Source organism: Protopterus annectens, chromosome 5.part0, assembly GCF_019279795.1.
Source record: "Protopterus annectens isolate FY-2018-M chromosome 5.part0, PAN1.0, whole genome shotgun sequence".
In the NCBI taxonomy this organism is placed as follows: Eukaryota; Metazoa; Chordata; order Ceratodontiformes; family Protopteridae; genus Protopterus; species Protopterus annectens.
Window position 1 is genome coordinate 390,541,846 of NC_056735.1, and position 18,199 is coordinate 390,560,044.

General features: G+C 37.8%; 2 protein-coding genes across 4 annotated transcripts in view; one reads left to right on the forward strand and one right to left on the reverse strand.

Annotated features, from left to right (window-relative positions):
- Positions 1–7,979, reverse strand: part of LOC122802655 (mitochondrial pyruvate carrier 2-like) — a 222,908-nt gene extending 214,929 nt beyond the window's left edge. Inside the window, exon 1 of the mRNA XM_044072361.1 lies at positions 7,637–7,979. Coding sequence (XP_043928296.1) covers positions 7,637–7,736 — 100 coding nt within the window. The 5' untranslated portion in view covers positions 7,737–7,979. The remainder of the gene's footprint in view (positions 1–7,636) is intronic.
- Positions 7,980–8,157: 178 nt separating this feature from the next.
- DCAF6 (DDB1 and CUL4 associated factor 6) overlaps positions 8,158–18,199 on the forward strand; it is a 2,031,218-nt gene continuing 2,021,176 nt past the window's right edge. For 2 of the 3 annotated variants that reach the window (XM_044072359.1, XM_044072360.1), the window contains exon 1: positions 8,162–8,555. In XM_044072359.1, coding sequence (XP_043928294.1) covers positions 8,462–8,555 — 94 coding nt within the window. In that variant the 5' untranslated portion in view covers positions 8,162–8,461. Of the gene's footprint in view, positions 8,556–18,199 lie in introns of all 3 variants that reach the window. The other variant, XM_044072358.1, reaches the window with a different exon arrangement.

An 18,199-nucleotide genomic window follows, 5' to 3' on the forward strand; every position in this document is an offset into this window, starting at 1 on the left:
ATGAACCCTACACAAGCTAAAGCAGACAGAATACAAATATCATACTTTCAAAACATTTCACCTTACTGCTAAAAACAGTGACATTTACTCTTAAGTGTTCCATGACAACAAGTGGACTTTGCTCAGATTCCAGTTACTGAAAGTTATCTGAAGTAAACACAGGCTTGTGCCACCATCAAAAGACTGCTGGTTGCAAACTCCATGAACTTGCTCAAATGATGACCCTTACATAATTTAGAGTCCAGATTACAAAATAAACTAACCTAGGTGACACTTGTGTAAATTTAAAAGTGATGCAAAATTGGAGAAGCTGCCCTGACAAAATGGCAGTCTACATGGGAAGTAGACTTGTGGGTAATTTACAAGATCGCTGGGTGGTCTTAGATCAAATCCAAATACTCACTGAACAGTATCTGCAAGATACTCAGGTGTCAACTATTCACTCAACTGAATGACAGGCTGTGCCCCTGAAGTCCAATGAAATGGCTTGTAAGGAAGGTGTTCTTAGAACATTGGGGCAGATGGCAGCTATGCATGCAGACTCCACAAGAAAGCATACTTCCAGAAACCAGGCACTAAGACATACAGCTTCTGTCAAAAGGCAAGCTACATAGTGGATTCTTAAACCACAGATATTCAGCAACTGTGGACAAAATTCTAATTCACATCTCATTAGGGTGACTAGGAAGAGATACAAAATTGCTGTGTGGGTGTGTGTGTGTGTGTGTGTGGGGGGGGGGGCACCCACCTTGGGTAGTGATCTGTAGCTTTAGATACAGAAGATACCATATATGCCATAAAGTCAGCAACTTTGAAATATCCAGCACATTTTTAGCTGTATCCAAGATGTATACCTCTATACACACCACTCTTGCCTCCAACACAACCCCCTTTAAGAAAGATCGTAGAGATCAAAGGGTGCCAGACTCGCACTCCATTGTTATCATCCAGTGCACAGGAAGAAAAGCCACTTTGAACCCACGTCTATGGTGAGTTTGCTAGCAAGCACTTAATGAAAAAAATGCACGTAGCAAGTCAAACAGCTGTACTGCACAACTGCATGGCCTCACCACATTCACCAATGGTGAGGGGCAGGAAGGCAGGCATATTGGGTTGTACATGCATTAAATCCTGGCAAGGGGAAGTCCCACTAGTGTCACTGCTCATTCTACCCATTTACAATGTAGACAGCACTAGTTTCCAGTATTCTCCAGTCAGATCCTACCAGCTTTGAAGTCTAAAGATCTAAGTTGACCAATTTTGCTGGAAAAAGAAACCATATTACTTTTTTTTTGTGGGGGGGGGGGGGTTGCATTAAGCCTTCCACAACTCACAGGAGTTAAAATACTGCAATGGCCATCTTGGACTTAGTCCACCAGAACACCATAAACACCATACAGCATCAGCTGCATGTACAAGTGTTAGAGTCTTCTTCCAAAGAAAGTCTTGTCCGCGTGTACACAAGGATATGTCACTCAAGATCTAATCCAGTCTAGTGTTCAAGGAGATCTGGTATTGCCATCATAGCTTTCCTCATTTTCAGAGAAGTAGCACACAAAACACTAAACTCAAAGTCCAGTTGGGCGCAGCCTTCAGGTCAAGTTATAGAATACAGATCTGAAGTATCTAGCTTGTACGCAAATGGCAAAGCACAGCTTATATTTGGAGGGATACTGATGTTATCCCACATGTTAATCAGATTTGACAGAAGCACTCCATCGTTGAATGCGTACACGAAGCAGAGAACTTTAAGAAACCAGTGTTCCTGGAAATTAAAAGCATATTCTATGTAGACTACAGACATCCAAAACAGTTCTTGTGCAGGTATTTTCAGTACACTTAAAAAAAAAAGTTAGAGAAATGTACAGTTGTACAAGCCATTTAGTTCAGCTGAAGTTATATCCTTGCCAAGAATACAATGGCAGGCTAGCCATTCTTGCACTCTCTGCCCCATGTACCCAGGATATGGTGGCTTAAGCTCCAAAATGAGTAAACAGGAACCTGGTGCCAAAAATCCTTGAAGACCAACTCCAAAAGGAGAGCCTACTACCCTGACAAAAACAGCCAGAACAATTATGTAAACTAGAGAGAAAGGGTGCAGTGACAGCACCAATATCATTGAACATGCAAGGCCAGGATTAAGTGCGACTTAAAAAAAATGTTGCATGTTCAGAACACTGCTGCAGTAGCCTTAACTGCATGGCTAGACTATCACAACTTAGACTGGGAGGGAGGATAGACGAGTGTCTAGAACCCTCTGGAGAATGGGGCTAGAAAGTCTAATTTGTGCTATAGAAAAGGAATCCAGTTTGTAGTGTCATTCACAAAGGACAAAGTAGAGGCCTCTAGAATGCTTCAGAATCCATTGATTAAGTTGCCCTTTTGTCCCACTACAGATCAACAGCTTGGTTTTGTGAAGATATAGCTGGTCTAACATGCAAAACCCCTTTCAAGAACTGCCTGGTCAAAGTGAGAGAAGGAGGATCCCAGAGAAGACATGCTGAAGTAAGGTTCATCTTTTGACCAGAACAGGAAAGGCAAGGCATGCAACTTTGAAAACCCTGTGGTAAAGAATCTCTGAATGGGCCCTGGTTGTAGCAAATATTTTCAATTTAGCAACCAAGTTTCACAGTACTTGGCTTAAGAGTCCTTTAGTACTAGCTGCACACATTGATTGGGGGGGGGGGGGTCAAAATTGAATCAGCCATTTAGTTTCAGATTGGGGTGTATGAAAGTCTTATGAGTAGAACCAAACGGGGAGGAAGCTTGTATTAACTGCTTGGCCAGTTCCGTTACGGGGGAGAAACACTGCTGCTTAGGCCAAAAAGCAAACAAAATCTTTTGAGTATGCCCAGATTCAGGAGGGCCCTTGATATCACTGGGAATGGTAGAAATGCATAGGAACATGCCAGCCCATAAAAAATAAATTTTGCTAGAAGTCTTGCAGCAAAATTTTATGCTGTCCAATTTTGTCTTTACAACTGTGAAAGTCAAACTAAACAAGTTGCCCATTTTCATCATAGGACCTAGAAGAGTGCCCCAACCCTTCCTGGAAGTGAACTACCATGGTGGGAACAAAAATAGTAAGGGACAGACATCTATTAGGTGTTAACTATAACTGAATAGATTGTGTGCAACCTGAGAAGGTGAATCATGCCATTACTTCTAGAATCCAGAGATTCTCTTAAGTCTGAGAAACTAAGAACCTCCAGAAAAACTTCTCTAGAGTTATGAAAGAATCTAGAAGGCTGGGAGGTTTGGGCTGCAGACACAAGTAGTCTACAAGTATTTTCCGATTCAATACGTTACTGGAGACTGGACTGCTACAAAGACAACACTTAATGTACCTGCATCCAGGTTTGTGTTCCAAAACAATATTTTTAAACCATAAACTGCCTGATCACAATTTTTAATCCTACTAAAACATTTTGCCAACTTCAGTGAATGGTACAGATTGTTTTATTGGGTGGGGGGTACTTAGGCTATGTGAAACAAATTGTTTATTGGGTGGGGCAGATTGTTTATTGGGTGGGGGGTACTTAGGCCATGTGAAGCAGTTTTCCACATCCCATTTTCTGTAACATCTTAAAACTTGCACAATGGATCAAAACAAAACCACAATTAGTAAGTCACTTGGGGCAATACCTACTCTTCAGGCGCTTTACACAAGTGCCTAAAAATAAAGCAACATGGAAGTATAAACTTGGACAAAACACAAAAGAAACTCAAAGAATTTGCTGAAGTATACATCCTTACCCTCTAGTGGCTTACTACTGCAAAATTAATACTACTACTTTTTGTAATAATGCCCCCCCATCTCACTCTATACAGTGGAAACTATCAAATGGAAGCTACTAGCCACATTTAAGACACTTGCATTTTCAATGTCACCTCAATCTTCATACAATGGAAAAAAATAAGAGTGCACAAGCTGCCCCCCTCAACCAGTTTTAGAAGAGCTTAACTACCATCTCCTGGTCTCAAGCATTAATAAAAAATCACCTGCACAAGCACTTCAGAAACATGAAAACTGGCTGACCTTTACTTACTACACAGCCAGAAGAAAGATATGAATATGTTTCTGTATGCAAACAGAAGATATACAAACTAAACAGTTCTCCCTCCCACAAATAACTACCAATGCATACATTTTGCAGCCATTTAAAATTGGCTAAGACAGCACTTCATAGCCAAATATCATCCAAACTGAAGTTACAGATAAATGTGGGAAACCAATCTGATGTTCGGTATTCAGGATGATCATAGTATTTAAATGGGGTACTGTTACAAATAGTGTTGTGATGGTTATTGCTTTTCTAAAAAAATGTTAGCAATCACTTCAAATTCCATGAAGTTGTTAAATGGGTTGTATAAAAAGGAATGCATTGAATGTTGTTATAGCAATAACCCATGCCTGGATGTGGGTAATGCTCGATTTACCCACGGTTTCGCCCTCGGGACCAAACAAAGACAACCGTGGGTAAATCCAGCATTACCCACACCCAGAAGTGGGTTATTGCTATTATACCATGGTGTTAAGTTTGTTTTGTATTATGTTTGTATTGTTGTTATTTATGTTGGTTTGCTTTTTTTTGTATTCTTCCACTTTGTGAGATAAAATAGTCCACACTTTCAGTTTGTGTTTATTTCTGTTTTAATTTTGTTTATTTCTGTTTTAATTTAAATAAATGTTATTTTTTAGTTTTTCAGAAAATGTTAGGAAAGGGCTAGGTGGTGCTTGGTATAATATAAGCAGTGTAGAAGTTTATAATGTGTAGTTATGTTTTATTATACCATGACCCCCCCCCAAAACGTGCACGCTGATTGGCCAGCGTGCCCGTTGTAAATAGAGTTATACTAATGGAAAAAGGTCCGGTCGCCCGGACTTTTTTCCATTGTCTCGCTATGTTAAATGGGTTTAAGATAGCGAGACAGCTTTAAAATAAGCAACGGAGATCTCCGTTGCTTATTTTAAAGCTGTCTCGCTATGTTAAACCCATTTAACATACAGAGACAGTGTTTTAAAAAAAAGCAACTGAGAAAGCAAGATCTCCGTTGCTTTTTTGTGTTTCGCTATGTTAAATGGAACATAGCGAGACAGTTTTAAAATAAGCAACGGAGATGTCCGTTAGCGAAACACTAAAAAAAAAAGCAACTGAGATCTTACTTTCTCAGTTGCTTTTGCCCACAGCTCTGATGTACTGCGCAGGCGCACAGTACATCAGAACTGCCGCGGATGCCAGACATCTGCGGAAGGGCAGTAAACAGGCATTATACTATGCCATTATTTAAGAAAAGTAATAGTTTCTTTTCTTAAATAATGTCATTATAATAGCAATAACCCACTTCTGGGTGTGGGTAATGCTAAATTTACCCACGGTTGGCTTTTGGTCCCTCGGGCTTCACCCTCGGGACCAAACCACGCCAACTGTGGGTAAATTTAGCATTACCCACACCCAGGCGTGGGTTATTGCTATAGTAGTTATAGGTATGTTGAAATGTGGTGTAGTTTTAATTTGTATTAATTTTTTTAAAATATGCACTTTTACTATTTGGTCACTAGATGGTGGTGTTGTATGCACTTTTATTAGATGTATGCTGATGTGGACATTCAGTATGGTGTGTGTTTTGACAGAGGGATGTGTGGTGTGTTTTTAGTATGTACATTTTTGGAGTTGTCTGTGTATAGGTATTGTAGGGAATATAGGTAAGTGAATGGTTTTATGAGAATGCTTGGTTTTATTGTGTTATAAGTGGTGGTTACGTAGTGTGTGTGTGATGTATTTGCGACTGCATGACTTTTTTAGTGTTAGAGGTGAGGGAATGAGGAGTGTAGTATGGAAATTGGTTAGTTTTCTGTGTTTTCGTTAAATTGTTGTGTGTTTTGGGTATTAGATTTACTTTACTGTTTATTTGCTGTCGCTGCATGATATTTAGCGACTGGACTTTGTGTTGTTTCTTGTAGGATTTACTATGTGTACGCTGGTTGGATTAGCCAATCAGCACGCATGTTTGTCGGGTTTGCGATGTTCGCATGGTATAATACAAAATATTCACCTGCTTGTTTTAAAATTGGTCATTAGCAATTTTAAACACTGGAAATAAAACATGCTTTCATACATTTACTTCCCTCTTAAATAAAAAATAATATAGCCAAGAACTTACACCGCTATAGACAAGTTATATAACAGGATTAACATTCTATTAAGAGACTAGCAGCATACATACCACAAGCCCACAAAGTGGATTCACCAACTTGAAAACTGAGACCACTATCCACATTACAGCACATAAAATACTGCTGAAAGGGATGTACACCAAGAAGGCAACTATCCATTCTACAGACTTACAGCACATAGCTCTCAAGAGTACCTTATTCTGAGGAACGTTCTTAGTCTTAAAGTCCCCATTCCACAATTAAATGTTACGCCACACATTTAATGTGAAGTACTTAAGGGATCTTTATGGTAAATTCATATCAATTCATTATGGTAAATTCATAATTTTTCCATAAAGAAACATTAAAACCATTCTGTGAGCTTCCAAGGGGAAGATGGCTACATTATTTGCTCTATGTTATAGCAAATAGTGTTCCATGTTCTGAAGATAAAAGGTTGAGAGCTGTGCTAATGAAGTTACACAAATAGGTAATAAGAGTAATAGGTTAATATATGTAGTTGTGCTGCAATATATTTAGTGCTGCTGTCCTGTGTTTTTTTCTTCTTCGAAATTTTGAGTTCAGTATTTTGAGCTTTAGATATTTTTGTTTCAGTATTTTTAGAGCTTCAAGATTTAGAAGTGGACCCCTCCATTCATACCTCCTCCCAACTGTCCAGAATTTTTCCTCATATTTTGGTCTGCTTCTCAAAAGTCTTGGAGAACTAAAGTTACCAAGTATTAAGGAATAGTACAGATCTGAGCTTAAAGTTATATTATTCCACGAGCCAAGTTTGAGAAAAATGCTAAAAAATTCGTCCATAATTTTAGGGCTATATTCCTATCATTTTTAAGGTTCGCCCAGATTTCTTACACTTAGCTTTCAGGCTTCCCGCATACAACGCATGAAATACTCATTCCTTCTTCTTTCGGCTTTTTCCCGGTTAGGGGTCGCCACAGCGGATCACCTGTCCTCTTATGATTGGCAGTGGAGTTTTACAGTGTCGAGTTGCCAGCCCGGTACCTAACCTTCCACAGAAGACACATACACCCCTAGGGCCAATTTAGAGTGTCCAATCCAACTACAGCATGTCTTTGGGATGTGGGAGAAAACCGGTGCACCCGGAGGAAACCCACGCGACCACAGGGAGGACATGCAGACTCCGCACATAAGGCACCCCAGCCGAGAATCAAACCGGAAAACCTCTGAGGCGGCAACGCTAACCGCTGCACCACCGTGGCCGCCCAAAATACTCCTATTCCTAAACTCAGTAAACAAGGCTACAAGTTATATACAGAACGCTTATTCAAGAAAGCTAAGACAAATACACAAACTAGCAACTCAGATTCTTCAGTCACAAAATAATCAATTACTTCAAACGACATCTTAAAACAGCATTTATTAACACCTGAAATTTTCTCACGGAGTGGTAGGGTGGAACACATTCCATAACAAGCTTAAAAAATCGTAATAGCGTACCTGCCGGATGGTTGTAAAAGGGTCTCAGCTTTGCAGGGAGTATTGCTTCAATTTTATTAAGAAATCGATGATAAGATGTTCTCATTGCCACCAATGCCATTTTGAAAATATAGCTAAAAAGAACTAGTCGAGAAAGCTACAACCAACAGGACCCTCCGGCGTCTAATTTCCCACGATAACCGTGTCCTTCCTGAGCCCTCTAAAGTCACAGTCTACCACTAATCAACATACAGAACAAAACCATTAACGAATCCCCTCAGCTTTATTTATAAAGCTTACGCCCGCCTCATTCTCAGTGATTAGGCAATGATTTGGTAATCTATGTGTATTCTGTTTAGAAAAAAGGCATTTAACATAGTCTATGCTTATTTTCATTACCAGCTATCTATTGGTGGCATATGAAACGCCCTTTTTTTCTATTGGATATTTGGAACGTTGTGTTTTTCCCCTCTTGTCTTTAGAAATGATTTGTCCAAACAGCTTTTGCCCTTTAAACATATTACGCCTTATGGTCGTAAGGATAGTCGCAAACAATGTACAAGCACAGATGCTGAACTTCCCGAAACAGTAATTCGTATCAGGTGCAGATCAGATATCAAATTCTTGCGATATTACACAATGACCTCGTGGGTTACGGGACTTGGAGGAAAGCAGGAGGAAAAAATAACAACAAACTGATCAAGGGAGAAAGGGTGAAGGATAGAAGTAGAAGCATTAGTGGGAGGAGGGACTGTATATTGGCTGCGCAGAGTGACAATGCGATCTCAGCCTTGTGGGCCTAAAGAATTCCTCCAACCGATCCTGGATTATTTCGTGTAATTCGTGATGGATCGGTATAGGGCAAGTAATCTTATTTGGGATGTAAGGAAACGGTCTTTAGGTTTGGACAACCCTGCTGCCATTCGGATAAACTATTTAGGTGAGTTGTATGTTATGAGAGCATCAGGAAAGGATTTGGGTGGTTTGTGCGTGTGAAATCCGGGTGCTAATGACAGCTGAAGTTTTAGCCTTTGTCATGCTGATGAACTAAGCTAGCATGATATGGACATGAAGTTTATGGGTGCTTTTCGCATCTCTCAAGTATAGTAAAACATCCGTGTGACGTTTCCCCGAATCATGTTATTTTTTTGACAGCTGGAGCCGAAACCGGTTCAGCAGTTGTCAGCTGCAAGCAGTATAAAAACATACAATGTTATTGACATAGAGTTTGCAGTTGTCTGGTATCTTTGATGTAAACTGCTGCAATAAGTTTAATTGAGTTTGCCTTTAATGAAAGACCGTACACTATAGTATGCAGATAAATATTACATTAACTGTGACGAGTGTGTCTCTAAACTGCATGAGACTTTATAACAGTTATAGCCATAAAAATAATATTGTTAGTGTTTTAAAATTGTAATATGACACAGCTACCGAGTCTGCTACATCAGGGCTAGCGAATCTAACCAAACAGCCCGACATTGTCAGCCGTGGTGGTTACTGCTGGCTAAAGAGGCTGAAAGGGTAAAGTAAAAGAATACCGGTTTTGAAGTAGTGTCCTTGTAGGAAAGAAAAAACTGTTTGACTAACGTAAAGAAAGCCATAATGTTGTCATTATTTAATAAAAATACATGTTTTGTGTGAATTTCAGTATAATTCTTAATTTAAGGTAATATAAATTGCACCGCAGAGATGCATACAGCTGTAACAATAATATGATGGACAGATATGTATGCTTTTATTTTTCCAGTTTGGTAGCCCTTTTTCTACTCTCTTGAACTGCTTCACCATTTCTGTGAAGTAATGTGTATGATGCATTATTTTTATTCACCCCACTTTGGTCTGTAATACTTGTAGCAACTGCAGCACCTTTCTAAACTTCCTGATATTTGGGAGGATGAGTTGTTTGGAAGTGTGCCAAGGGTGTAATGAATTTCATTTTCTGCAGCTGAAGTGTGTTACAGAATTTCGCCCACCCCCCCACACACACTTCTTGGGTGACACTTTTTTATTGTATTTGCTAACCGAGAAAGGGAACTAACTCCATGGACCCTCACTGACTCTGCTTGGTAGCACCGTCTGCTTGCTAAGGGTCACACAGTTAGGCAAATGGCCCTGCTCCACAGGAAGCAGTTTGTTAATAGCGTAATCGTGTGTGCCAACTGCCAGATAGCTTCTGGTTGTACTGTTACCTGACACTGCCAGTGCTGAGATTGCAGTCCAAGTACATTTCTGAGTAGCCATATATTATATACATATTTTAATTTTTCATGAACTCCTGTTACCAGTGCCAAGATTTTTGCTTCTTGCTGCTTCAGCAAAATGGCTTGTGCTGTTTCTTATCACATTTGTTTTGTTCCAAGACCAAACTGAGTGGCGTATACTATTTGTGTATAACTTCCTATGAAAGAGAATCCATTTCTTCATTTAAACAAACATTAGCTTTTATGCATTCAGTAAAGAATTTTGTTTCTTAAGCATTTGCACAAACATGCCACTCTGGTGTCATTGTTTTTTTTTGTAAATCAGACCACATACATGACCGCGTAAAGTTTTGTTTGTGTGCTGATTGTAATAAGCTGCATGTTTAGGATATGCTCTGTACTTTTGAAGTGTAGAAAAATAGGGTTATCACCTTTTCAAATGCCAAAAGTGGATTATTTTTTATGGTGACCAATTTTGCAGGAGAAACCTTTTCCACAGTCTGTGCAAAGGGCTGGAATTCACGTTTTGCCAAGTTAAAAACTCACCATTGTAGAATTTGAGTTATTTTTGTTGCTTCATATAATATCAGGGCACTTTGGGTACAAAATAACTTTTACATAACTGTTGGTGGAAGTTTAAGAAATACGTTTTGTCCTAAAATCCCAGAATATCTGCTATTTTTCATATTTTTATGCGGGATATGATGGCTGAAATATGAACTGTCCCACTTAAAGAGGGACAGGTGGCAACTCTATGTAGAACAACAATTGTATGCCCAGGGTCACCTCTAAGGAGAAAAGTGAAGCAAGTTGACATAGCAGAATGATGAGTTAGGGTGACATTTTTTCATTCTGTTAAACAGCTTTATTTAAACACCTTTATTAAGTTAATACTTAATACATAAGCAAACATGCATACATTTAAAAGAAAACAAACCATATTAACATTTTTTTCATGTACATAGATTGCACATCACATACACTTTCTTTGTAACTATTCTCAGTCCAACATCACATAAATTGATGAATATCTTCTTGTTCTTTCGGCTGCTCCCATTAGGGGTCACCACAGCGGAGCATCTGTTTCCATTTCTTCCTGTCCTCTGCATCTTGCTCTGTCACACCAACCACCTGCATGTCCTTTTTCACCACATCCATAAACCTTATCTTAGGCCTTCCTCTTTTCCTGTTACCTGGAAGCTTCATCTTTAGCATCTTTTTCCCAGTATACTCTTCATCCCTCCTCAGCACTTCCAAACCAGCGTCATCTTGCCTCTCTGGCTTTGTCTCCAAATCTTCCAACCTGTGCTGACCCTCTAATATACTTATTCCTAATCCTGTCCACCTACGTCACACCCAGTGCAAATCTTAACATCTTTAACTTTGCCACGTCCAGCTCTGACTCTTGCCTTTTTGTCAATGCCACTGTCTCTAACCCATATAACATAGCTGGTCTCATTACCCTTTTGTAGACCTTCCCTTTCACTCTTACCGGTACTCGTCTGTCCCAAATCACTCCTGACACTCTTTTCCACCCACTCCATCCAAATTGATGAATACCTGCCTTCCCTTAAATCTCACTCCTCCTCTTCCTGAATATTGTTCTGCACATACTGTTCTCACAGTTTCCATTTATTTGTAAGTAATTTGCTCCTACCCATTTTTAAAGATCCCCGTTCCACTTCTTTTGTATCTTTTATAATATCCGCTTTTTCAGATAGAGTTGGTTTAGGTTTTGATTTCCATTTTCTAATGATTGCTTTGTTTGGCAGCCAACAAAATTAAACTTGGTAAGGCCTTACTACATCAAAGCAATTGTAATACCGTGTCATTTTCTGGACTTTATTGCATATTTGGGAGCCATATGTATGTCTTTCTATTGTTTTTTTGTAAATTGGCTTTCCAGTGTCTCTTCCCAATCTTTCTGACCTCCTCTGATTCTTATGGTTGTACAGTATTTTATGTGCCTACTAATTATCTCATTTTGTTTAACAGAAACTTCTGTTCAAGATTCTACTAAAAACTCCACAAGAGCGGGTCTTTTATTTAAGCTTTCCCTATCCCTTTTTCTTTGTCTATACTCTATCAGTCTCTGGTAGGGAAGGCAGTCTGTAGCTTGCAATTCAAACTTCTTCTTGGGCTCATCCCACTCTGTTACCTTTCCCTTGTTAGTTATTTTCTCCCAATATCTTGTTTCCTTTGCCAGTTTTCTCCATCAAATTCCTGTCCCCTCTTGCCTGTTTTCTGTACCATTATGTGCAGTCATCCCTACTGGCAAAATCTCATTTCTCTTGTTGGCTTAGGTCTTAGAATAGTTTCTGCTACTGTATGAATATAATAGTTTGTATGGTTCGTATTTTCCATAAGGATCTGCATCCAGAATTCCACCCTGTCTTTATTTCTTAAACACCCCCTCCACTTCATCATCATCCCTTTCTGTTTTGAATTATAATTTTCTTGTGTTATGTATATCAACCTTAAATTTATATCCCTAAAATATTCCTTCAAATCAGGTAATTATAAATCACCTTGTTCTATTGGAAGGATCAACTTGCCCAATTTAACTCTTGACCTCTGCCTTACCAAACACATATTTCTTTAACTCTTTATTAATTATTGTCAGCAAATTCTTCTCTGGTTGATACAAGTATGTCTGACCCATATGTAAAACTAAAGGGACTAAAACATTTTTAATACTTGTCTTACTATCCATATTCTTAAACAAGATTTTCCAGTTTTACGTTTTTTTTTTGTATTGCCTTTTGTTTAGTCTCTTCCTACATATCCTTAACTGTTATAGCAAAATCCTTTTTAATCCATACTCCTAAATACTTCATCTCTTCGTGTCCACATAAATGTGGGTATTGCTGAACCAAATCATGTGTAGGCACTTCATTTACGGCTGTAGCTTTTGTTTTATCTTCATTAATTTTATATCACAAAAAGACTTGAAACTGTCTCAAAATATTCCACAACACAGATATGTATGTTTATTAGGTACAAAGTAATATCATCCGCAAATAAAGCCTACTTTTCTTGATTATCATACTAGTTATATCTTTGCATTTTTGAATCCCTTGTTTTCTTTGCCAGTGGTCTAATGTAAATCAATTAACAAAGGGGAAAAAGAATATCCCTGCCTGGTTCCTGTTTTCAAACACAATATATCCGAGAGGAACTCTCCTACTTTAATTCTTGCTTCCGATCCTTAATATAGCCTCCTAATTAAGCTTAATATTATATCAGGTAATCCAAAGGTGTCCATTGTCCTACTCATAAAATCCCATCTTAGTTTGTCAAATGCTTTCTTGCATCAAGACCCACCGACAGTGGTATTTTCTTACATTCTGCTTCCCTCTGGATCACCATTGTTCTCTTAATGTTGTCAAATGTTTATCTTCCCTCTACAAAGACTCATTGATCCATGTCTTTCAGTTGTGGCAGTATTTTTGCCATTTTTTAATGAGCAAAGACAAAAACACTTTATAATCATGATTTGAAATTGATCTGTACGAAGCTTGGTCCGATGGGTCTTTACCATCCTTGGGTAATACAGTCACCACTGCTCTCTTCAAAGATGTTGGTGCTCCTCCTCATTTTAAAATACTGTTAAACAAAATTTTCCAGATCTTTGTAACTTTCTTCCCTCTTAATGTCCAAACTTCCACAGGAATACCATGTGTTCTTAAGAGATTTTCCTGAATACTGATTGATTTATATTTCACCATTTTTATCTCATTTCTTCCTGTCTTAACTGTTAGTTGTTGAGCCTCATCTGTTGCCTACCTTGGCATAAGTAAGTCTTCCATAAATATTTCCATTTGTGCTCCTTGATTTCCACATTTCACTGCTTCATACAAATTTTCATGACATTTCTGAAATGTGTCTAATACCTCTACAAGATTTGTGGTAATTTTTCTCGCCATAGGCTCTGTTGCTTAACTCATCGTGCTAAAGGTTTTGTGCTCTGGGGTTATTATAAAAAATGTGTAACATCAATCTTTCTAAGCTCATGCATATTATCCATATACTTATTTATCTTCTCTTTAGCACTGTGCATGTGCACCTCTTCTTCCACATGGTGGTGTGAACCTTGGCAGTAGATGATTGTTGCAGTTGAAGTGGCTCCCAAACACCATGTGTTACAAAAATGGAAAAAGGGGTTGTGGATGGATGGATTTGCACCTCTTCTTCTGTGAGATTCCTCTTATTCTACAATAGTTTAACCTTTGTTAGCCTCTCTAAGTAATTTGTGTTGCTTCTTTATCATATGTCTTTTTCTTTTATTTCTACCCTGTTTTTAAACTCCATTTTCATTTTATCCCATTCACTAGCCATAACTATAACTTCTGAAGATATTTCCCCAATAACTCTCTAATAACATCCACTACCCATTCCTTAAATTTATTTCTTTTTACAGGTAGGTAATTCATTATCCTGCATTTTTATCTTGTTTTTTATTGCTGCTTGATCTGAAATAGTTACTAGATATGGGTCTATGTTATATGTTCGAACGCTTAATTGTTCGAACCACTAATGATCGACCATTAGTGATTGAACAATTAAATGTTCGAACATAAAAAAAATAATATTTACAAAAAAAAAAGAAAATGTAAAGGGTGTAAGCAGGGTGTCAAGCCCCCTGCACCCCCCCACCCCCGCTACTTAAATATACCAACTCCGAGATCGCACTTCAGTGTGCTACATTGCGGAAATGGAAAATTTCCCATTTCCTACCCTGTAGTGCAATCTTGGAGTTGGTATTTTTAAGTAGCGGGGGTGTGGCAGTGCAGGGGGGCTTGTTTTTTGTGTATTTTTTTTTTATTATTTAAAATATTTGAACATTTAAATGTTCAGTCACTAAAGGTCGATCTTTAGTGATTCAAACATTTAATCGTTCAGATATTTAACATAGACCCTTAGATGCATGTTGGAGCTTTCGGGTAAATGCACATGTTCCTGTAAAATGCAAGTCTTATCTAGTCTAGTCCAGTTATTGTACCTTGTTATGTTAGTTCTTTCCAAATTCCTAAAATAATTCATATCTTCCATACCAGATATTTTCATAAATTACTTCGGAAATCTACCGTCTTTTGTTGTATTTTCCCTTTTAGGTCCCCTGATACAGCCTCAGTTTTGCAAATCAAGTTCCAGTCTCCACCTATAAGTAATAGTCCCTGCTGAAATCTGATAATTTATCTAAAACATTTCTTAAGCTCTATAGTAGCATTTTTTTTCTGGAATATAATCACATGTCAGCGTAATCCTCTTCGCTTGCTAGCAGCCCCTGCTTCCACAAATCTGGCATTGTTGTCTTTTTTCCATTTTCACTCCCTGCTGGAGTCCCTGTAGCAATTAGCATAACTACTCGTCTTTTTCTTCGTTTCTGATTTTCTGCTGAATATCCATCTTAAAATTCTTTCTTTGTCAAATTCACTTGTTCATTTCTTTCCAAATTTGTCTCCTGCAGCATTACTACTTGGACTGTCTGTTTCTTAATATAATTCAATATTCTTTCTTTTTGTGTATACCTGTAAGACTATTTACTTTCTAAGATAATGTGGATTGTGTAGTTATTCTGATAAAAAGTTGTTGATCCACCTATTATACATTACAGTTTTTTTGAATGTGTATTTCCAGCGTTTGTGTTATGTTCACACTAATGTTTGGCAGGCTGATCTTTTTATACATTTGTTTCTTATCTCCATTTGAACCCAAGTCACATTTTTCAAGACTTTTTGTTTTAATAAAAATTCTCAAACAAAACCGAAATGCATTTTCAGAACATCTCCATCTCCCTTTAACTTAGAACAAACACATACAATTATGTACATATTCAAAAAATAAGTTTAAACCTCCAGTTAGGAACAGTAGTTCCAAATCAACAGCTGCACCCACAGGCAGTACCTAACCTAAAATTAAGGTTGCCCATGCTAAAGCACATGCTACAGCCTGTGTTCCCACTTAAACTGATTGCTGTCTGCTCTTTACTTATTTCTGTTTCCTTCTCAGATATGAAAAATAGCTTTTATGCTCTAAAAAGTGCATTGGCTATATTTAAATAAAAATAACTTGCACAGTGTTGTACTAAGGATGCCAGGGAAGCTGCTATCTCTTATCCATTCCCATAATTTCAAATTTTACTTTGCACTGAGCCTCTTATCATGTCACTGTTAAATTTTGCATTTCCCTCAGCAAAGGATGCTCAGAATTCTCAAGATTAATTGCTTGCTGCTGCATATAGCCCATCGCCATGTAAAAGTAATCTGCAATGAAACATTGAACATTTCATTCAGAACAGAATGTACAATTGTCTCCAGCTGCATAGTCTTGATTCCCACTGAACATTTGCTAATAGATAAAAAAACAAGTTAATATCTTTGCAGATGTAAGAAACTTATCATTTTTCATGGCTTTAAGGATTTTGTCTTATTTTTCAAGCCTACTTGCTTACAAAACACTTGTTTATAGCTTAACCCAATGCCATTGTTCTAGATTCGCCCTTGTAAAATCAGAAAAAAATTTAATTCTTCATATAATATGTGTACTTTTACACCTCTCCCCACCCCAAGATCACAGGATATTCACATTAAACTTGCTTTTGTCCAGTCTTTCTTCTCTTGTACTGTAAAGCCTATGATTTCTTACAACTAAAAAAGTGTGTTAAAGACATTAAAGTAAATGAGTACAACAGTCACAGAAAAGACTTCCCCCACATTTAAAATACACTTGACTACTCGCTGCACAACACTATTTCACTATATATATATATATATATATATATATATATATATATATATATTTATATAAAAAACATGCAGTTTATATCATGAACTGTTTCATACAAATACTAATAAGAACAGAACTGTTTCACTTAAGGTTTTTTTTCCCTTTTAGTGACCGTGTTAACATTAATGGCATAAAGTGGGGTACATGCTTTGCAGTCCACCCACAGGCTTAATAAAGTCAACAAAAGTCTTGTCTTTCTCAGCCACTTTTTCTTGCAAAGCCATAGTTCACAAATGTGATTGATGTTTTACGGTTTCCCATGTATTCACTAATTTCATTATTGCTTATTGCTGGTCTTCTTCCTGCTCATCTCCATCTCTCAACACCAGACTTGGTTCTGGTCTGAGATACTCCTGATTTTTCTGGTCAGCCCCCCCCCCCCCCTTTTTCTGTATCTTAAGCATTTTCCTTTGGATCTTTGGAAAATGTTTCACTGGCTCAGTCTATCTGAGCTTCATTGTCAGAAGAATGAGAAACAGCATCCCCTTCTGTTTACTGGCCCACATTTTTTTGGATAAACTTTATTTCTTTCTTAGCCTGTTCTGCATCCAAAAATGTCTTTGATCCTCCAGCAAAAATATTCTGAAACAGCTGGATACAGCAGCTTGAATCTTGCACCTACCTCTGAATATTTCATGATTGCTGGGCTAAATTTGCTGCTCTTCAGCCTGTGGTACAGTGAATAATCATTTTCCAGAAATACTCTGCTCTCTCCAGTTTTTAATACTCTTCTTTTCTGCTACAGTTTTGTAAAGATCATCTTTTCCCGCTGGTATGATCACATCTTTTCTAATACAGGTCTTGTCTGCTTTCTCATGGCCAGCATTGGAGCATACACTTGATGTGCCATTTCAGCTAACAAATCCAGCTGTGAAATACCAGGCCATTTGCTTATTTGCGCTTTTATAAAATTAATACAGTGTGTTCTTCCAGTTTCTCTGGAATGGCTGAAAATCTCATATTGTCAATGAGTACAGTTTCTTATAACTCTACCATTTTTTTGAAAACTCTTCTTGAGAGGTCATATACTCAGCTAGTCTTATCTTCATTTCAGTCTTTGTTTTTGCAGTTTTATAATTTCATCTAATAGCTTTTTAAAACTTATATTGTTTTCCTGCTTTTTGTTATTTGAGTTGATATACTCATTCAATGTTTCATTTATTTTTAATCGCTTCTGAATATAACTGATTTATTTTTTTTCTTCCAGATTACTGTAAGCTATCTCTTGTACCAAAGCTGAAGCTTGATTTAGCTTTTTTGCTGAACGGCTGCAGGTTTTTTCTTGGCCAGTGTTTTCTGTTCACCCTTTCTGGTTGATTTTCTTTCAGGTTTCTAAATTTCTTCTTTGCTGGCATCCAGGCAGTGTACTTACTAGTCGGTAACTGAATTTAACTCAAGCTGACAATATCACTGGTTCTTATTTCTCATTTTCTTTTTCCATACTATGAGACCTGAAATGTATATGTTTATCGGTGTGCAGCCATCTTGAAAGGGTCATTGTGTTAAATAGCTTTAGTGGTGTGCAACAGAAGATGTATATTATTATTCCTGATAGTGCTGAGAGCTGTATATTCTTGATAGTGTTGAGAGC